This window comes from Scyliorhinus canicula, chromosome 19 (genome assembly GCF_902713615.1).
Source record: "Scyliorhinus canicula chromosome 19, sScyCan1.1, whole genome shotgun sequence".
In the NCBI taxonomy this organism is placed as follows: Eukaryota; Metazoa; Chordata; class Chondrichthyes; order Carcharhiniformes; family Scyliorhinidae; genus Scyliorhinus; species Scyliorhinus canicula.
This window is the reverse complement of record NC_052164.1, coordinates 64,019,694-64,042,129: the sequence shown is the minus strand read 5'-3', so window position 1 is coordinate 64,042,129 and position 22,436 is coordinate 64,019,694. Positions and strand designations below refer to the sequence as shown.

The following is a 22,436-nucleotide window of genomic DNA, read 5'->3' as shown; positions in this document are numbered from 1 at the left end:
GCACAGTGGTTAGCACAGTTGCTTCGCAGCGCTCAGGACCAGGGTTCGATTCCCAGCTTGGGTCACTGTCTGTGTTTGTCCTGCATGCTTTCCCCGTGACTGCGTGGGTTTCCTCCGGGTGCTCCGGTTTTCTCCCACAAGTCCCGAAAGACATGCTTGTTCGGTGAATTGGGCATTCTGAATTCTCCCTCAGGGTACTCAAACAGGAGCCAGAGTGTGGTGACTAGGGGATTTTCACAGTAACTTCATTGCAGTGGTAATGTAAGCCTACTTGTAACAATAATAAAGATTTTTCTTATTAGTTTATATGGCCACACCACATTTTAGCTGATCTTTGTTATCATGACAGTATATGTCAATGGAAATACTACTGAAAAGATACAAGAATAACGACAGGTGAGGTTGGATTTGAAAACCGCATTATTCTGAAGGTAAAGTTCATTATGTTAGCGACATTACATTGCTTGCAGCGCTGGATATGAATGAGAGTGAGGTATCAGAAGGAGAAAAGCTAAAGTTGAACAGTTATCAAACATAAGATTTGACAAGTTAGTTTCAAGGTCACACTGATTCTTTAACACTGTAGTAACTTTGTGAGCTGTTCACAGTTTGCGCAATCGGTGCCAGTTTGCAAACCCTTTGGTGCAACTGAGGATTGGAAACTAAAGTAACAATGGAAAATTATCGAGTTTGTCTGAGTTGAAACTCTCGAATCAACGATGTTGCTGGTGGTATTAAGGTGATGCTTGCTCATCATCATTACTCATTCTTTGTGGCACAGTGGCCCAGTGGTTAGCACTGCTGCCTCACGGTGCTGAGGACCTGGGTTCGATCCCGGCCACTGCCCATGTGGAGTTTGCACATTCTCCCGGTGTTTGCGTGGATCTCACCCCACAACCCAAAGATGTGCAGGATAGGTGGATCGACCATGCTAAATTGCCCCTTAATTTTTAAAAAAATCATTACTCATTCTCATGGTTGTCTATTGTCCTGGCTGGAGGAGAGGGTGAAGCAGAAACCAGGGATAGGACGCAGCACTGAGAGAGTGCAGCATTGTCAGAGATGCTGCCTTTCAGCAGGGTTGTTAGACCGAAATTTGGGCCGGAATTCTCCGGCTGGCCAGATTCTGTGGTCCCACTGGTAATGTGCCCCCGCCTGCGGGTTTCCCGGCGGCATGGGTTATCGTCAATGGGAATTCCATTGGCGCACCACCGAGACACACTCTGGCTGGGGGATCAGAGAATCCAGTCCTTTATTTGCTTGCTGAGGTTGATGTTAGAAGATCCCAAAGCACTGTGACAAAAAATGAACAAGGATTTTTCCAGACTTCTTCAGCAACACTAATACAGCAAAAACACATTAAGCCAACTAATTATTTCATTGTTTTTAAAGGATCTTATGTACAAATTGATTGCATTTGTTGTTATGTTCTCTACTTAACTGGCACTTCCTTTCCTGAAGGAATGGAAAGAGACACAACACCCCCTTTCCACACAATGGATTAAATGCTACCCAGATGTTTCATAGGTGTCCTTTGGTAAATTTCTAGCAAGTCCCATTATCTTTCTTGCCCCTTATGGCCATTCTCTCAAATTATTATGACTGTTCTTTTCTAATGTTCTTATGTATTATGAGCATAATTATTGCAGATAATAGACATCTAACCAATCAAATCAAATTGCCCAGCTATTACTCTGTAATTGAAAGGCACGAGATGGAATATGTGAGATCAATGCCATATTTTGACTGGAAGAAGTCTTACAGCACCAGGTTAAAGTGCAACAGGTCTGTTTTGAATCACTAGCTTTCGGAGCACAGCTCCTTCCTCAGGTGGCATGGGCTTGCGAAATCCTACCAACTGTCTTTGTTTGAGACAATACACACCTTTTTAACCTGTGATTATCCCTCTCTCCAGTTGCTCCATCTGGACCTGTAAAGACTTAATTACCTGCAAAGACTCGCGTTCAAAGTGTCATCTTGCATCATTGGCTTTGTCCATATATATGTTTCTGGAACCCACCTCTTCATCGACCTGAATGTTCTCCAAACGCTGGTGATTCGAAACAAACCTGTAGGACTTGAACCCGGTGTTGTAAGACTTATTACCATCTTTTGAATGTGGAAGGAAACCTGAGCACCCAGAGCAAATCTGGATCCCTGGTTCTGTGAGGCAGCAGTGCTGGCCATGGTGTCACCATGCCAAGGAGGCCCTTTCTTGTAGAATTTTAAGAAGGCAGGAAGAAGAGGCAGCACATCATTAATGCAGGGTGCATTGGGTCAACCCCCCCCCCCCCCCCCCCCCCCCACACTATCCTTGTTTCTGCCATGCCGGACCTCCAAACCTACCTTCTCCAATTTTCCATTTCCCTCCCTGGCCTCCCCACTACCCTCCCATCCAAAACCATGGCAACCTCTCTGGTGGCATGTCCTCTTCTTCCTGGAGCCTCCTTAGAGTTTCAGCAGTGCCCACTAGAGACCTCTGGTGCAGCTGGGTCTGCTAAAGCTGCTGGTCAGTCAGATTAGCTGGCACCTCTCAAGGTGTGACCTCCTCCTACTGAGGGACAGAAGTCCGACCCTCAGCTTGTTTAGTCCACCTCCAGCAGATTATCGCTATGGAGCGTCCGTTTTTCAAGTCAGTCAGTTCAGGACTAACTTCTTTCCCGGGCGGGACCAGCAGTACACCCCTCCATAAAATCCAGCGCATGATTTGGCAAAGGAAGTAAATCTTTATAAACTGCAGTTAGATTTAAACCCAGCATCAATATATTAAGTTGTATTCACAGGAATCAGAAAAAAATTCCGTAAGTATTGAATAATAATTTCAATAGCTGTTGATTTGCGTTATTAATGAACAATAATATAACCAATGCTGGGAAATGCAAAGCAAGAGTAAATTTGGAAATATGTCAGTCATTGATATCAACAAAACCATAAGCCAGGTTAAATTTCCATAGGAGCATCAATAGGCACTTACTTCACTCAGTGACTCAGCATTCAGGAGAGCTATTTGCCTTCTCTGTTTTTGGGACATTCTTACCATTTGAATTTCTGATGCATATTCAGTTAAAGAAGGACAAGATTCTCCATGATCATCAATGATGGAAAGCTAATGTATTGTAATTAATATGTGTCAACTCTTTGTTTAAGTCACAGCTCTGCATATTTCATGCAATCAATGAGCATGGGTCTTTCAGAGTTTTGAGTGCTGTACCAGCCAACAAAACATTTTCCAATTTCTATTGGTTACTAATGTGAATTTAGCAATTGTAACTTAGCACTAAAGCAACAAGAGGCAGTGTTGCAACAGGAAGTTATAGCTCAGGCTAATCTAACACAGAGTATTGGCAAATACTGACTCTTCAAATTAAACTGTTGCCATACTAATGAATACGATCAAACTAGCCAACTCTCTGCTCAACATACAGACTTGAGTCAGAAGTAGAATAAAGCTACTTTGTTTAAATGGCGTGTTTAGTGTTAACCTCAGAAGACTATCTCTTTACTGAACTAACGTGACATTTTTCCATTTCCCATACCAGCCATTCTGTGGTTTCTCTGAGTGAGCTTGCTAAACACTGCAAACCTCGATCTATTCTGCCTTGTGCGCTGTTTCTCGCTGGTAATCCCAGTTCACTGCGTGGCTAATGCAGTAATCAAAAGAAATATCATTTTGTAAAACTGCCTTCTTCCAATAAAATGCAAAAGCAAATCCACGCTGTGTTCACAGCTATTTAGATTAACCACACTGATAGGGGCCTTGGCTTCATGCAAGTGAGAACAATCTCCAGGTGAAATCTGCGGAAAGCCCCCTCAAATTTAGCACAATATTCAGTTGGTACGATGAGCAGATAGCACAGTACACAATGGTGCTTGAAATGACAAATAATATCTTAGAATGTATAAACCGTGAGCTGATGGATCAGCTGGGGCCAGAGGGCACCTGGGGGGGGGGGGGGGGGGCTGGGCGTCGCCTATATGACCCATGGCCCTAAGTTCACAGAGGGCTGTTAGTGGCGTGTGCCGCTGCATGGCTGCCTTTCTGGCTTCTGCAGTGGTGTTCCACGCCAGTCCACCCGACCCCACAGCCCACTTGCTGGCCACCCCCTCTCTACTCCCCCTGGAACATAATTTACGTAAAACACTGTATCTTCCTCAATTCATCTTGAATATTGTGAAGAGTTCTGGGTAGGCAGAATCTCAGCCTTAGAGAGATCAGAAAGAAGCAAAACTAAGCGGATTGAGAGTACTGGTGTGCATCAGTATGAGAAAGAATTAAGGCTGGCAATTCCCTTGTGGTGGCTCCTATTACACCACTGTAAATTTGGCCAAATTGCATTGGAAACTCTATTTCTGCACACCGTCAAGGTTTCGGCATTACTTCTCGCAAAGTTACCACAGCAGGTCGCCTTCAAAGATATTCTTCGCCCAGGTGTAAATGGACAAATACCTTCAGGATGATGTCACTGAGGTATTTCAGAAAACATATTGGGGGAGATTATTTGTTTCCCTCTGGCGTGTTTCTCAGTGGCCGGAGGAGGCCCGCCATTGACTGGCAGTGGGATCGTCTGGTCCCGTCACTGTTAATGGAATTTCCCATTGATTCCACCCCAAGCTACTGGGAAACCTGCAAAGGGGTATGCCATCAGAGTGACCAGAAGATTCCACCAATTTGAAGAGCCAAAAGATCTCACCCATTATGCGTTGTGGTATCATTTTGCGATCTGTTACAAATGCGAGGTTTAAGATTTCAATGTTTTGAGACATTGGGCGGGATTCTCCGTTGGCCGATGCCGAAATTGGAAAATGTGACTGGGTGGAGAATAGGTTCTGACGCAACTCGCGGCTGGCATCGATTTGATGCCAAATTGCAATTCTCCGTCACCTCGACAGCAGCGTCAATGCAGTCCAAAATGCACGAACAGTAAACTCCGTTTCCATATCATTAGCGGGCCGAACCCAGTATTCTCCGGGTTTCCGCGGTTCTCCGCCTCCGATGGGCCGAGTTCCTGACAGCCCGATTCACTTGTTCTTTTAAAAATCGCGAAACCGGTGTTATGGCTGTTGAGGGACAGAGTGGGGTATGGAAAGTGTCCAATAGTGCCATAGTTTACTGACAGTTGTGCCACTGGCCGGGGGGCCTTCTGCCAGTACCAGGGGGAGTAGAGGGGGGGTGGCCAGCAAGTGGGCTGTGGAGTCGGGGTGGACTGACGTGGAACACCGCTGCAGCAGCCAGAAAGGCAGCCATGCAGTGGCACACACCACTAACAGCCCTCTGTGAACTTAGGGCCATGGGTCATATAGGCGACGCCCAGGCCACCCCCCCCCCCTCCCCAGGTGCCCTCTGGCCCCAGCCGATCCATCAGCTATATGAACGCGCTGCAGCACAACCAGTGCCATCTTGTTGGCTGGGATGAGTGTGTGTGGAGATTATAATGTGTATGTGTGGCTGCTGTTTGTTAGTCTCCAGAGTGCCAATCACGGACCCGCCAAATCCCTCACTGTTTTTCATTGGAATCGATTGTATTCTCCATGGCACAGTGCTAGCCTCTCCGCAGTTGCTCAATCAATCCAGGTTCGGTGCCAGTTATGCTGTCGCAAAAGTCCACAAATTCTATGTTGGTGTCAGCACTTAAAAACGGAGCATCCCACCTGTTGTCTTTAATTTGGAGCAAAAATCAGGCATGTGTATGGGTGGGGTTATTGTGCGTTGTCGATAGACTGCTAGTCTCCAAAGTCTGAAGAAGATGTTGGAATGTCAGAGATTGTAAACAGTTATACTTTAAACTGTCTATTTAGTTTCAAGATAGAATGAAGTTTGGCATCTAAAGGATAGCTAATTAGTATTTCTGCCCAGGTACAAGCTTCATGTGACTCACAATGCCATGATGTGGGCTTTGATTAGGAGGGTCCATAGGAACCCACTGTAGGATCGACTCGCAGAGTGTTTTCTTAAAATATTACTGAATCTCACAGACGTGTTTCAGTCTGCCAGAATCCAAGAGAGAGCTGAGAGTAAGAGGCAGCAAGTCTCTATGGTTCACCATTTAAGAATGCAGGGAGGGCAGCACGGTGGCCTAGTGGTTAGCACAACCGCCTCACGGCGCTGAGGTCCCAGGTTCGATCCCGGCTCTGGGTCACTGTCCGTGTGGAGTTTGCACATTCTCCCCGTGTCTGCGTGGGTTTCGCCCCCACAACCCAAAAACGTGCAAGCTAGGTGGATTGGCCATGCTAAATTGCCCCTTAATTGGAAAAATGATTGGGTACACTAAATTTATTAAAAAAAAAAAAAAAAAAAAAAGAATGCAGGGAGGAATTTACCCTCAGATTGAGGAGACTGAGTTCATAAGGATTTTAACAAGACATCTAGATTTTGCTAGAGGGAGCAATTTCCAGGGTAACTATCACGTTAAAAAGAGTTTGGGGATTAAAAATTATCCATCTGTGAGAGGTAAAGAAGGCATGCAAGCTCTCAAGGATCTAAGAATTATTTTGGAGTGATTCCAGGAGAATAGAGTGACTACTTAAAGGACACAGTCAGATACAACCAAAAGGAGAAATGTTCAGTTGTATCAAAGTATTAACAAGATACTTCTGTTGATTAGAGCAGGCTTTTTCAAAGTGGGGGTCGCGACCCATGGGTGGGTCGTGGTAGATGCAAAAAGAGTTGCGGCGCACCCTGAAATTAACATAAGTACTGCAACTATTGGGTAATATCAGCAGGATGGCAAACATAGAGTGCCACGAAAATGGCTTTTGTGAGGGGACATGAGGGATTGCATGGCCCAGGAGTGAGAAACAGAGTGAACTGACCGGCTGACAGATGTCCCAACAGACGGTTAGCTGTAATTTGGAACCATCACACAGACAAGACCGAAGCCAAATAAAGGGCCATCTAATCATCACCAATCAATCCCATTCTTCACTGAACTGAAGTATTTCAATCATTTAACCTTAAATTGAGTAGCTTTGAGGATCACCCACCAAGAGATCTAGTCTCCATTTCTGTAGGGAAGCTAGCACAGATCACTTCCTGCCACCCTTCCGCACTCTTTCTTTCTCTCTCTCTCGGTTCTCTCATTGAAATAAACTGTTTGGAAGCCAAACACCAGGTTGGCGAGCTTACGCACTGATTCAAAATGTGTTGAGGGGCAATAGAGTTTGGAGAAAACCCTCTTCTTTCTTTCTGGGTCTGGATGCCAATCCTCACCCGCAGCCAAACTCACTACCGGATTAAACCTGGCACAGAGCAATTACACTTAGACTCTTTGACAACAGCTACCAAAGGAAAATCCTTTTGCCGCCATAGTTTGTGCCCAAAAATATCTTGTATCGTAAGTGAAAAAATTCTTTATATCAATCGAGTTGAAACCTTTGTCTTACTCTTACAGTTTAATTTACAGCAATGTTCTGGATTCATCTTTCCCAAACAATTATGAGCATACTTCATCTTCTCCTGCAAGATTATCTTTTACATTAAGGGCTATTAAGCCTAAATATCTCTAGTCTTTCCTCTGTGTTTGTCGTGCCTCCGTGGGTAACATGCTTGTATCTACATCGGACAGACAGTTGTGGGTTCATCTTCACATCAGACTAATACTCCAGTGTAGTACTACAGGGGTGATACCTTGTTAGAAATACTGTTTTCAAGACATCATGTTGAATGGAGGCTCTCATATGGATGTAAAATATTCCATAGAACTACACTGAATAAGAGGAGGGTGTTATCTCTGATGTCCTAAGTAACATTTATCCCTCAATCTACATCACAAAAAAGAGATTAAATAAATAATAAATAATCTTTAATATTGTCACAAATAGGCTTACATTAACACTGCAATGAAGCTACTGTGAAAATCCCCTAGTTGCCACACTCTGGCGCCTGTTCGGGTACACTGAGGGAGAACTCAGAATGTTCAATTCAATGAACAGTACGTTTTTCGGGACTTGTGGGAGGAAACTGCAGCACCCAGAGGAAACTCACGCAGACACGAGGAGAACGTGCAGACTCCACACAGACAGTGATCCAAGTGGGAATCGAACCCGGGACCCTGATGCTGTGAAGCAACAGTGCTAACCACCGCTCCTGTTATCTGGTCTTTATCACATTGTTGTATGTGGGAGTTTGCAGTGCATAAATTTCATTACAGCAGTGACTATACTTTGTTGGCTGCAAATTACTTTGGACGGCACAGTAGCACAGTGGATAGCACTGTTGCTTCACAGCTCCAGGGTCCAAGGTTCGATTCCCGGCTTGGGTCACTGTCTGTGTGGAGTCTGCACATTCTCCCTGTCTCTGCGTGGGTTTCCTCCGGGTGCTCCGGTTTCCTCCCACAAGTCCCGAAAGATGTGCTGTTAGGTGAATTTAATATTCTGAATACCCCCTCTGTGTCCCTGAACGGGCACCGGAATGTGGCGACTAGGGGCTTTTCACAGTAACTTCATTGCAGTGTCAATGTAAGCGTACTTGTGACAATAAAGATTATTATTATGCCGTTGTCAAGGTGCTAGCAAAATGCAAACCTTATTTTTTCCACAATTCAAATACAGACATCTGAACTTTGAATATCTCTCTACTTTCATGGAGTCACAGAGTTTTATAGCACAGAAAGAAACCCTTCAACCCATCGTGTCTGTGCTCGCCATCAAATGGGTCCTGAAAGTCAGCAGTTGGCAAAAGTGGGTCGCGGGAAAATAAGTTTGAAAAATACCGGATTCGAGGACAAGGTACCTGCAAATTAGGGTTTAGTCAAAGATGCTTTTTGTTCATTTGTTACAGTAAAAAGTATAACATTTGAATTCTGTTCTTAAAGTCCTTCAATTTGGCTTAATTAAAACTTTTTTTAAAAAGTTGTCTCTGTGGGGATCATAACAGATTTGTATTTCCAGCATTTGGGAATTGTTTACATGGCAGATGAGATAGAATTTATTCAAGTTTGCATGGAGTATTTATAAGTGGGATGTGTGAGGTCCTATCACCAAGAGTTGATTTTGAAACTGATCGTGTGGTGTTAAAACAATTTTCAGAAACTTGTACCAATTTCTAAAAAAAAGCCATCATTCTGCTCTATTGACATTACATCCAGAGTTAACCCTAGTCATTGCAATGTGGAGTCAATGTCAGCGTTGTTTCAGTGCCATGTGGAGACAATTGGAGTCTTGGCTCTGTCATCACCATTTTTCTGGAATTCAGGAGGTTTTGGGTTCAAGCATCACTCTAGAGTCCAGGCAGTTACATACATAATCTAGGTCAAAGCTTCAGTACATGACTCAGGGATTGTTCTTCTGTTGAGGGTGTAGCATTTTGAATGAAATGTCATCACAGTCCCCGAGGACCATAGGCTGCTTTCCCCTTTGTGAGTTGACTGGTGGTGATTTAACCTGAGGGCCACCACACCTCAGGTGAGGGGCAAGGTACTCAGCGCTGTTGGCGTCACTCCACATCACAAACCAGCCGTCCAGCCAACGAAGCTAATGAGCAACATTAAACTGAAGCTCCATCTGCCACATCAGGTAAATTAAAAATATCCCAAGCACCTATAAATATTTGGGGAGTTGTCAATGTCTTGACCAACATTTATCTCTCAATCAATGTCATTAAAATTGGTTAAGTGGTCATTTATCGCCTTGCTGTTTGTGGACTTTGTTCTGTCTTAATTGGCTACCCAGGTTGCTCGTAGGCACTTCACAAATACTTTATAGGTTGTGAAGCAGTTTAGGATCTTCTGTGGTCATGAAAGATGTGGCTAATTTGTGGGAGTAGTAGTTAAAAAGCTTGGATACATATTATTGAATGTGGCACTGAGATTCAAACTCAAACTTTGGAACACAGTAAGAAGTCTTACAACACCAGGTTGAAAGTGCAACAAGTTTGTTTCAAACACAAGCTTTCGGAGCACTGCTCCTTCACCGGAGGAAGGGGCAGTGCTCCAAAAGCTCGTGTTTGAAACAAACATGTTGGACTTTAACCTAGTGTTGTAAGACTTCTTACTGTGCTCATCCCAGTCCAACGCCAGCATCTCCACATCAAACTTTGGAACAAGGAGGTATCAATTCAAACTTAGGCCAAAAAATAAATAACTCCACACAGAGGAACTTGTATGTCTGTTGTTACTGATTCAAGGGGATAATGGGAGTGTACAGAGGAGATTATATATTTGACAGATAGAAAGGGTCAATGAAGAATATGAGAAAGTTTAGCTCATTGAATCATCAGTGGCTACCTGAAGTTTGCTTATGAGCTTTATAAAATGGATTGGAGATTTGTTGGAAATTTACAAAATTTACCTTCATTCGGCCCATTGAGTCTGCACCAACCCACCAAGCCCTCACTTCCACCGTATCCCCATAACCCAATAATCCCTCCTAACCTTATTGGACACTAAGGGCAATTTATCATGGCCAATCCACCTAACCTGCACGTCTTTGGACTGTGGGAGGAAACCGGAGCACCCGGAGGAAACCCACGCAGACACGGGGAGAACGTGCAGACTCTGCCCAGACAGTGACCCAGTAGGAAATCGAACCTGGAACCCTGGTGCTGTGAAGCCACTGTGCTAGTCACTTGTGCTACCGTGCTGCCCAAGTCCTGATGAGTTCTGAAAAGCCCCGATACAGTTGCTGTTTTGGAGGTGACGACTCAATGTGGTTCATGATAAAGCTCGGATCAGATGTGTGATAACTTTGCACTGAGCGCACAGGCTTACTCTCTTGTCTGTAGTTCGCTGTTGATCACCAGGCATTATTATTGTGTTGGCTTGTGGTATACAACTCTTCTCTCAAGAACAAACTCTTTAAACATTTTTAAAAAGTAACACATTTTAAAGTGAATGCCAACCAGAACCACCGGGTTTATCATCTTCTTCGCATTTCTCATGAGTATCAGGAATGGCATTTGTATGACAAAACTAAATTTCAATTGTCAACTCTATATCAATGTAAGGAATTGGCTGGGCCTTCTAAAAATTCAAATCAAGTCTAAATTTGGGTCAGTTGCTGTTACACTGCAAGGCCAGAGAGATGTGAGAGTATCTGTTGATGACAGATTTACACTTGTTCACATTCAAGCTGTGGTCAGATGGCAGGCCTCAATCTGCAATGTGTCTTTCAATCAACACATAAATGTCAGTTTAATTGTCCTTTAATCTTGTTGTTCAAGAGCAGCGAGTGGGTAGCTGTGCTGGAAAACTAAGGGCAGGATGATGGGGACGGGAAACATTGAGACACATTCTATCCAGTGGTTATCAATCACTTAGTTCAGACTCATGTGTAGTTCCTTCCACTAAACCCAAGATGATAAACTACTGCACCATCAGCAAAGTCACAGCTCCTTTTCTTCCTTTCTCAATGGCCACTAAGAACAGCGCCGGCCCTAGGGTTGCTGGCGCCCCGGGCAAGCTGTACTTCAGCGCCCTTGGGGGGGGGGGGGGGGGGGGGGGTGCGGGGGGGGGGGGCCGTGGGGGGGGGGAGCCCGGGGGCGGGGCCGAGGCGCCGAGGGGCGGGGGGGGGGGCGGAGGCAGCGGGGCGGGGGGGCCGAGGCGGTGGGGCGGGGCCGAGGCGAGGCGGGGGGGCGGGGCCGAGGCGATGCGGGGGGGGCGGGGCCGAGGCGGGGTGGCGGACGGAGGGGCCGCCCTGGGGAGGGCGGCCACCGCGCATGCGCGGGACCCGAGTCTCTGGCGCCCCCGAACACATGGCGCCCCGGGCGACTGCCCGAGTTGCCGGTACCTTGGGCCGGCCCTGACTAAGAATAATAACAACAACAAATTGTGTTTGTATGGGTCCAGATGTTCCCCCCGTTGGGATGACTCTCGAATCATCTGGTCGACCAGACGCAATTCTAGGATTCCCACTGCATTCCCGGTGCCCCACATTTTTGCTGTGTGGGATAAACTTGCCCAAACATGGCATTCATGACCTTGCTGGGTGCATTGCGGGTATAGGTATCAACAAAGCACTACAATTTTTTGTACAAGCTTAATAAGGACAGAAGCAATAACTCTTCTGGTATAACTGGAAAGAAGATTTGTGAATGTTTTTTTTTCCTGAACCATTGTTTGTATGTGATTCATTGCTTCAGTACGATCCTCAGGTTAAACCACCACTTGTCAGCTCTACCCCTCAAACGGGAAAGCAGCCGATAGTCATCTAGGACTATGGAGACTTTACCTTCCCTGACATTGTGCATAGTGTTGGCATAGAGGCTATCTGCGGCCATGGGAATTGCTGGGAGAGGTGTCATGAGTTGACATTGAGAGGGGAGTAGGGAGAGTGGAGGGGTGGGGGGGGGGGAGGTGACGGGTTGAGAGAGGTGAGGGCTAAAGGGCCAAACAGCCTTCAACACAACTGGACAAGCCCTAGAGGCATAGTGGCACAATGGCTAGCACTGCTGACTCACAGTGCCAGGGACCCGGGTTCAATTCTGGGCTTGCGTGGCTGTCTGTGTGGAATTTAGAATTTAGAACAGTACAGCACAGAACAGGCCCTTTCTCCCCGTGCCTGTGTGAGTTTCCTCTGGGTGCTCAGGTTTCCTCCCACAGTCCAAAGATGTGCAGGTTAGGTGGGTTGGCCATGTTAATTACCACTTAGTCTCTCAATGTGAGTAGGTTAGGTGGGGTTATTGGATTACGGGGATTGGGCCAGGAAATGTGCTCTTGCAGAGGGTCAGCGCAGTCTTGATGGGCTGAATAACCTCCTTCTGCACTGCAGTAATTCTATGATTCTAAGTTTCAGACAGTGGGGAAGGGAAGGGGTTACTGATGTGCTGTGCTTGCTTATTTTTCTTACCTGGTGTGGAGTACTCAAGACCAGTAGGTACCTCCTGAGCTGCGAGTTCGTCCTGCTGTTGATAGTAAAATCTTTGCTGGTAGCAGCTATCAGGAAATCCTACCATGGATGGGCCCTCACACATGTCGACAGGGATCTGCCTCTAAAATAGAGAAACAACACCTCAGAATATACAAGGCCACTTCAAATCCATACAAACATTATGAACTAAATTCTTTATAGCAGGAATAATACAGCACTCCCAATTCAAGTACAGCACAGTCCAGGTGCAGGATAAATATCTCTCTACATAGTTCCATTAAATAATTCGAGACCAGGTATAGTATGAGTTAAATAGAGAGAATATTCATCTTCTATAATGCCCCTTCATATATTTCCAGGGCAGGTACATTGTGATGTGTTAGGCAGGTTGGTTCGACGTTGACTGCAACTGGATGCAGTGAAACTAGAAACAGACGTCTGACACAGGAGATGATCCAACACTGTTTTATTTAACTAGTGGATTGCTGTACATGTTCAGCTGTGGGTTGACACTCTACTAATCTAACTGATGACCTCTTACTGGCTTGACCAGACTTACTAGCTACCACATGGTGATAGTGCTCACTAGCTTGTGCACTCTGACTGTCTCAATACCTGGGTCCTGAGAGAGGGAGAGTCTTAATGCCCGGTGGGCTTTATAGTGGTGGTGTCCTGTCTGGTGATTGGTTGTTCTGTGTTGTATGTTCATTGGTCATCCTGTGTGTCAATCACTGCCTGTCTGCATCTCATTATACACATGAGTGGATATTATGACGTCTCCCCTTTTTAAAATAAATTTTGGAACGTGGAGGTATAAATGCTGCACAGCTCCAGGGTCCCAGGTTCGGTTCCCGGCTGGGTCACTGTCTGTGCGGAGTCTGCACGTCCTCCCCGTGTGCGCGTGGGTTTCCTCCGGGTGTCTGGTTTCCTCCCACAGTCCAAAGATGTGCGGGTTAGGTGGATTGGCCATGCTAAATTGCCCGTAGTGTCCTAAAAAGTAAGGTTAAGGGGGGGGGTTCGGGGTTGTTGGGTTACGGGTATAGGGTGGATATGTGGGTTTGAGTAGGGTGATCATTTGCTCGGCACAACATCGAGGGCCGAAGGGCCTGTTCTGTGCCGTACTGTTCTATGTTCTATGTTCTATACATGCCTGACTATGTACAAGTGGTGAGTTAATGAACATATGTGCATGGGAATGTGTCTATCGTGCAGATACAGAGCAAACTGAACAAGATTTACAAGAGTTAAGTCTATAGATTCAGTCATTGAGGCGGGTGACGAATTCTTGTCGATCACCGCAGAGGTGGAGCAGGAGACGCCGGCACTTGGACAGGCGGGATTGCTGCCATTGCGGTGATCTCGTGGACAGGTGGGATCGCTGGCAGATCGGTGGCCTCGTGGCAGGAGACGTCCGGAGGAAGCATGATGACCGGCGGAGCAATGCGGTCAGGTGATGGGCGGGGAACTCTTCGCAGCGCCCTCCAGGGGCTGGTTTAGCTCACTGGGCTAAATCACTGGCTTTTAAAGCAGACCAAGCAGGCCAGGAGCACAATTCGATTCCATTCCCATACCAGCCTACCCGGACAGGCGCCGGAATGGGGCGACTAGGGGCTTTTCACAGTAACTTCATTGAAGCCTACTCGTGACAATAAGCCATTTTCTATTTCTATTTCTTTCTATTTCCTGTTGCGGCGGAGAATGGAGCCGTCAGCCATTTGAACAATGTAAGACCTTGGGGCGGCCTTCCTGACAACAACAGCTGGGGCTGACCAATCTCCATCAGGCAACTGGACGCGAACAACATCTGCTGGAGCCAGCGCAGGCAGATCCGTGGCATGAGCATCATATGTGATCTTCTGCTGGTCCCTGGATCGCTGCACTTTTTGCAGCACTGTGAGGTAGTCAAGGTCTGGAACATGGATGGCTGGAACAGTCGTCCTCAGGTTGTGGTTCGTGTGCAGCTGCACCGGAGACAAACCAGTCGACTGAGGAGTTGCCCTGTATGCCAGCAGTGCCAAGTTGAAATTGGAAGCTGAGTCTGCAGCCTTGCACAACAACCGCTTGATAATATGGACCCCTTTCTCGGCCTTCCTATTTGATTGCGGGTAATGGGGCCTGGAGGTGATGTGACTGAAGTAGTAGGATCGTGCAAAGTCGGACCACTCTTGGCTGTAGAAACATGGACCGTTGTCACTCATGACTGTGAGTGGTATCCCGTGCCTGTCAAACGTCTCTTTGCAGGCTTTGATGACTGACTTGGACGTGATGTCCGACAGTTTCACCACTTCCGGGTAACTGGAGAAGTAGTCGACCAAGAGCACGTAGTCACGCCTATTGGCGTGAAAGAGGTCTATCCATACTTTAGACCACGGAGAGGTCACAATCTCGTGCTGTTGCAGTGTTTCCTTGGGCTGAGCCGGTTGAAACTTCTGGCAGGTTGTGCAGTTGAGGACTGGGTCAGCGATGTCCTGGTTGATGCCCGGCCAATAATCCGCCTCCCGAGCTCTGCGTCGACATTTTGCAACCCCAAGGTGACTCTCATGGATCTGTCCGAGCATCATAGCTTGCATGCTTTGAGAAATGACGATCCTATCTAGTTTAAGAAGGATTCCCTCAACAACCGTTAACTCATCCTTAACGTTAAAGAACTGGGGACATTGCCCCTTTTGCCAGCCATTGGTGAGGTGTTGCATCATGCGCTCCAGTAGAGGATCTTTGGCAGTTTCTTTGCGTATTTTGACCATTCGTTCATCAGTGGCTGGGAGGTTGCTGGCACACAACTGCACCTGTGCCTCTATGTGGCAGATGAAGTCGCCCTGTTCACAGAGCGTGGTGATGGATCGAATAGGGCATCAGCGATGATCCGCTCCTTACCCAGTGTGTAGACGAGCTCAAAGTCATATCGGTGGAAACGAAGAAGAATTCGCTGCAGCCGAGGTGTCATGTCATTTAAATCCTTTTGGATTATGTGGACTAAAGCCTGCGGTCTGTTTCCACCGTGAACTTTGGCAGGCCGTATACGTAGTCATGAAACTTGGCTATTCCTGTCAGGAGACCCAAGCACTCCTTTTCGATCTGGGCATACCGTTGCTCGGTAGGTGGCATGGCCCTGGAGGCGTATGCCACTGAATCCAAGGTCGAGGAGTCGTCTCGCTGGAGGAGCACCGCCCCAATGTCGTCGTGGCTTGCGTCAGTAGGTATCTTGGTGTCCTTGGTTGGGTCAAAGAACGCCAGTATTGGTGCTGTGGTGAGCTTCACCTTAAGCTCAAGCCACTCCTTTTCATGTGCGGGCAGCCACTGAAAACTGTTGACTTCTTTACGAGATGCCAGAGGGCAGCCTTGCACAACTTGCTTTCCGTGCGCCATCGCGCATACGCAGTGCGGTCGGCCAACGTATGCACCTGCGCATTAGGGTTTTCGGCCTCGTCGTCCACCCGGTCGTGGCGCGCATGCATAGGGACACGGGAAAAGCGCGCAAAACGGCCACTCTCCTCGATGCTCAGGCCTTGCATTTTTGCAATGGCCTGCACCCGTTCTGCCTCGTGGGAGGCCAGTTTTGCAGTTTCTGCCGCCCTGACGTGGGAGTATCGATGCCTGGCATGCTCATGGACTATGCACGTCTCGATAGCGACGGAGAGGTTCAACTGTTTGGTTTTGAGGAGCTGCTGCTGCAGGGAGTCGGAGTGGACCTTGAAAACGATCTGATCCCGGATCATGGAATTAGCCGTCGAGTCATAATTACATGACTGCGCTAGGATGCGGAGATGGGTCAGGAAGGACTGTAAAGGTTCATCCTTACCCTGAAGCCTCTGTTGGAAGATGTACCGTCCAAAGCTCTCATTGACCTCAATGTCGCAATGCCTGTCGAATTTTAGCAGAACTGTCTTGATCTTTGTCTTGTCTTTGCCATCGGCAAACGTAAGTGAGTAGTAGATATGGATGGCGTGATCCTCTGCAGTCGACAGGAATAGCTCGCTCTTCCTGGCATCCAATGCTGCCACGAGATCGGAGGCCTCGATATACAGGAGGAACTTTTGCTTGAAGATTTTCCAATTGCGCCGAGGTTGCCGGAGATGCAGAGCTGTGGAGGAGGCTGGATGTTTTCCATTTCGCTGGATGGCTGCTTGCTGGTCGTTGCAGATTCACTCGAGGTGAGTTCATTAGGATTAATAGTACTCTGGTACCATGATGTGTTAGGCAGGTTGGTTTGAAGTTGATTGCAACTGGATACAGTGAAATTAGAAACAAACGTCTGACACAGGAGATGATCCAACACTGTTTTATTTAACTAGTGGACTGCTGTACATGATCAGCTGTGGGTTGACACTCTACTAATCTAACTGATGACCTCTTACTGGCTTGACCAAACTTACTAGCTACCGTATGGTGATAGTGCTCACCAGCTTGTGCACTCTGACTGTCTCAGTAGCTGGGTCCTGAGAGAGGGAGAGTCTTAATGCCCTGTGGGCTTTATAGTGGTGGTGTCCTCTCTGGTGATTGGTTGCTCTGTGTTGTGCGTTCATTGGTCATCCTGTGTTTCAATCACTGCCTGTCTGCATCTCATTATTTACATGAGTGGATATTATTACACATTGCAGGTTAGATATAGGGTAAAGGTCCCTTTGCAATGTCCAGTGTTATGATCCCCATGGGAAAAAGGTGGGCGGAATTTTCCATTCCCTCTGCAGTGTGTTTTGTGGCTGCAAAGGCAACCCACCATTGGCCAGCAGCAGGATCTTCCAGTCCTGCCACTGTCAACGGGTTTTCCCATTGTTTGCACCCTCCCCTACCAGGGCACATTTGGTGAGGGATTGCTGTCAGTGGGACTGGAAGATCCTGCCAGGGTGAATGGTCCGAAAATTTTGGCCAGTGAACCAAAACAAGCAAATTAACTGGATGATTGCAAATGAAGAAATTACCAAGACTTTACTTTTTCTCAATTTTACTTGAACCCAAATCAGAACAATCTGAAAAAGGTAAATTTAATGTTAAATACTGGATGCAACAGATACGTCTAAGGGAGCATGGTAGCATGGTGGTTAGCATAAATGCTTCACAGCTCCAGGGTCCCAGGTTCGATTCCCGGCTGGGTCACTGTCTGTGCGGAGTCTGCACGTCCTCCCCGTGTGTGCGTGCGTCCCTGGGGAGGGGGGCTCCATTGAGGTTTGGGCCGCGATTGGGGCACACCAATTGGCGGGCTGGCCACTCCCCCCCGGGCCTACTTTGTTGCGCATCCAGCCCCAGAATCCCCGTGCCATGTTACGTCGGGGCCGGGGCATTCAGTAAGGCCACCGTGCATGCGCGGGTTGGCGCCGGCCCCAGTGCGTGCCAGGAGGTAAGGCTGGAGTGGCGTGTGCTGCTCCAGGGCCCTGCTGACTCCCTGTGGGGGACAGAATCACTACTGCCCACGCCCATTTCACGCCGTCGTGAAACGCAACGCCGTTCACAATGGCGTGGACACTCTGTCCGCGAGCGGTGAATCGCGCCCACGGCATTTTGTAACTATGCAGTTCCACAATATGCTTCTCTTTACACAAACAGGGTAGGTCAGGAGTCCCATCCAACAGCTGAGTTTCACAGGTATGATTATCATCAGCAAGGTACACTTCTTTAAATTCTCTCCCTCAGGTCATGATGGTGTAGCTCTCCAGAGTTCCTTTTAAACCAACCAATAATTTACCATGATGTGGAGATGCCGGCGTTGGACTGGGGTGAGCACAGTAAGAAGTCTTACAACACCAGGTTAAAGTCCAAAAGGTTTGTTTCAAACATGAGCTTTCGGAGCGCAGCTCCTTCCTCTGGTGAATGGCGAGGTCTGTTCCAGAAACATTTATATAGACAAAGCCAGAGATGCTGGATCGACAATCACCAGGCAGGAATGTTCCCTTCCAGTCGGGGAACACTTCAGCAGTCAAGGGCATTCAGCCTCTGATCTCCGGGTAAGCGTTCTCCAAGGCGGTCTTCAGGACATGCGACAACGCAGAATTGCCGAGCAAAAGCTTATAGCTAATTCCGCACGCATGAGTGCGGCCTCAACAGGGATCTTGGATTCGTGTTGCATTACATCCACCCCCCACCATCTGGCCTGGACTTGCAAAATCCCACCAACTGTTCTGGCTTGAGACAATTCACACCTCTTTAACCTGTGATTATCCCTCTCCCTGGATCCGTAATGATTTGATTACCTGCAAATGCTCGCATTCCAAGCATTGTCCACCATCTCTGACTTTGTCTATATAAATGTTTCTGGAACATACCACTCCATTCACCTGAGGAAGGAGCTGCGCTCCGAAAGCTCGTGTTTGAAACAAACCTGTTGGACTTTAACCTGGTGTTTTTTTTTCTTAGAATTTACAGTGCAGATGGAGGCCATTCGGCCCATCGAGTCTGCACCGGCTCCTGGAAAGAGCACCCTACCCAAGGTTAACACGTCCACCCTATCCCCATAACCCAGTAACCCCACCCAACACTAAGGGCAATTTTGGACACTAAGGGCAATTTATCATGTCCAATCCACCTAACTTGCACATCTTTGGACTGTGGGAGGAAACTGGAGCACCCGGAGGAAACCCACGCACACACGGGGAGGATGTGTAGACTCTGCACAGACAGTAACCCAAGCCGGAATCGAACCTGGGACCCTGGAGCTGTGAAGCGATTGTGCTATCCACAATGCTACCGTGCTGCCCCGTGTTGTAAGACTTCTTACTGCAATAATTTACCAGTTTATGGTTTCGGCACTTCTGACAAAACACCCAGCTCTTTAGCACCTCCAAGTTGTTCACACAGCCTTCTGGGTCTTAGAACATTTTAGCCAGCTCACAAAGTATATCCAAGAGCTCCTGACTCCTTTTCTGGCAGACAGTAAAAACTGAACTCTTCAGATTTGCATCTTCTCACAATAATTTGGTGTTTTCTTCTTTCTGTCTCCGTCTGCTTTTCCTTTGTGTTCCGACACACGATCAATTACATAAAGACGAGAGTTGAATGCAATCGAGGCTTTAATACACTAAGATGTGTGGCCTTCTACAGCATCTGGGGAAATGGCTGCTGTACGGGGAGCACACATATTTATACTCCGCCTCCTGGGCGGAGCCAGCAGGCAGGGAACTACCCCCGTACCTGTAGTACATGTTTTAAAATACAGAGAGAGAAAAAATTGAGTCTAACGGGGTGGAGGAGAATTATACAGAAGGATGATGTTTCAAGAGTCCCGATCAAGTTACAGGTTCAGTCGGTTCGGAGCCTTGATCTGCCATTGGGAGCGCCGCAGTGGTGGCGGCGATTCCTGTGTCGGTCTGGTCCTCGGTGACTCTGGGAGCGTTCCAAAATCCTCATCATCCTCGGGCGTGGGCAGGGGAAGGACGGATTGTCCTGGGGCGGGAGTTGCGGCTAGGTGCGCCGGGGAAGGGGAGCGTGGCGCCGGGGTGTGTGTGTGGAACCTGCTGGTGCCAGGTCCCTGAGGGAGACAGTATCTTGGCGGCCGTCGGGTACGCTACAAAGGCGTACTGTGGATTGGCGTGGAGTAGCTATATCCTTTCAACCAACGGGTCCGTCTTGTGGAGTCATCTGTGCTTACCGAGGTGTATGGGTCCTGGAGCTGCAAGCCAAGCCGGGAGTGACACTACGGAGGTGGACTTCCTGGGGAAGGCAAAGAGACGTTCATGGGGTATGTCATTAGTTGCAGTGCATAGGAGCGACCGAATGGAGTGCAGTGCGTCGGGGAGGACTTCCTGCCAGCAGGAGGTCAGGGGTTGTCTGGACCGTAGGGCCAGCTGGACGGCCCTCCACCACCGACCCATTCTCCCTCTCCACCTGCCCATTTCCCTGGGGGTTATAGCTGGTCGTCCTGTTCGAGGCGATACCCTTGTTGAGCAGGAACTGACACAGCTCATTGCTCATTAATGAGGATCCCCTGTCGCTGTGGACGTAGGTGGGGAAGCCGAGAAGAGCGAAGATGATGTTGAGGGCTTTGATGACATATGGCAGATGTCATATCAGGGCATGGGATGGCGAAGGTGAATCTGGAGTACTCATCGACCACACTGAGGAAGTACGTGTTATGGTCGGTGGAGGGGAGGGGCCCTTTGAAGTCCACGCTGAGGCATTCAAAGGGCCAGGAGGCCTTCACCAGGCGCGTACGGTCTGGCTGGTAGAAGTCCGGTTTACACTCCGCACAGACCTGGCAGTCTCTGGTGATTTCCCTGACTTCCTCGACGGAGTAGGGCAGACTGGAGGCCTTGATGAAGTGGTACAAACGTGTGACTCCTGGGTGACAAAGATTGGCGTGCAGAGTCCGAAGTCGGTCCACCTGTGCGCTGGCACAAGTACCTCAGGACAGGTCATTGGGGGGGGGGCTCCTTGAACTTACCGGGGCGACACAACATCTCGTAGTTGTAGGTGGAGAGCTCGATCCTCCACCTCAAGATTTTATCGTTTTTGATCTTGCCCCGCTGTGTGTTGTTAAACATGAAAGCTACCGACCGTTGGTCAGTGAGGGGAGTGAATCTCCTGCCGGCCAGGTAATGCCTCCAATGCTGCACAGCTTCAACGATGGCTTGGCTTTTTCGACGAAGGAGCTCTGAATTTCGGAGGCATGAAGGGTTCGTGAAAAGAATGCCACGGGCCTGCCTGCTTGGTTGAGGGTGGCAGCTCAGACGTCGCTCTCGACTTGAAATGGTAACGTCTCGACGACTGCGTGCATCGTGGCCTTGGCGATGTCGGCCTTAATACGGTTGAAGGCCCGGTGCGAATGGATTGGATGATCGGGTGGGCCTTGCCGGCATAATTTGGGACCCACTGGGCATAATAAAAGAACCCCTGGCAACGTTTGAGGGCCTTGGGGCAGTGGGGGAGGGGGAGTTCTATGAGGGGGCGCATGCGGTCGGGATCGGGCCCCAGAACTCCGTTCTGGACCACATAGCTGAGGATGGCTAAGCAGTTCGTGCTGAACACACACTTCTCCTTGTTGTAAGTTAGGTTGAGGAGAGTGGCGGTATGGAGAAATTTGGCAAGGTTGGCATCATGGTCCTGCTGATTGTGGCCGCAGATGGTGACATTGTCAAGGTACCGGAAGGTGGCCCGCAGCCCTTACTGGTCGACCAGTCGGTCCATTTCCCGTTGGAAATCCGAGACCCCATTGGTGAAGCCGAAGGGAACCCTGAGAAAGTGGTAGAGCCAGCCATCTGCCTCGAAGGCAGTGTTTGGACGGTCCACCTTACGGATGGGGAGCTGGTGGTAGGCGGATTTTAGGTCCACAGTTGAGAAGACCTGGTACTCCGGCAATCTGATTGACCATATCAGATATGCGTGGGAGGTGGTACACGTCGAGCTGCTTGTACCTTTGATGATCTGGCTGTAGTCCAAGACCGTTGTGTGTGTCTCCCCAGTTTCCACCACCACCACTTGGGCTCTCCAGGGGCTGTTGCTGGCCTCGATGACGCCTTCCTGAAGCAGTCACTGGACTTCGGACCTCATGAAGGTCCTGTCCTGGGCACTGTACCGTCTGCTCCTGGTGGCAACGGGTTTGCAATCTGGGGTTAAGTTTGTAAATAGGGAAGGTGAGTCGACCTTGCGGGTCGCGAGGCCGCACACAGGAAGGGGTGGTAGGGGCCCGCCGAATTTCAATGTTAGGC

General features: G+C 48.3%; 1 protein-coding gene across 2 annotated transcripts in view; it reads right to left on the bottom strand.

The window, feature by feature from the left end:
* ets1 (v-ets avian erythroblastosis virus E26 oncogene homolog 1) overlaps positions 1-22,436 on the bottom strand; it is a 144,259-nt gene that overhangs the window by 97,010 nt on the left and 24,813 nt on the right. For both annotated transcript variants that reach the window (XM_038779063.1, XM_038779065.1), the window contains exon 3: positions 12,781-12,922. In XM_038779063.1, the coding sequence (XP_038634991.1) occupies positions 12,781-12,922 (142 nt within the window). The remainder of the gene's footprint in view (positions 1-12,780; positions 12,923-22,436) is intronic.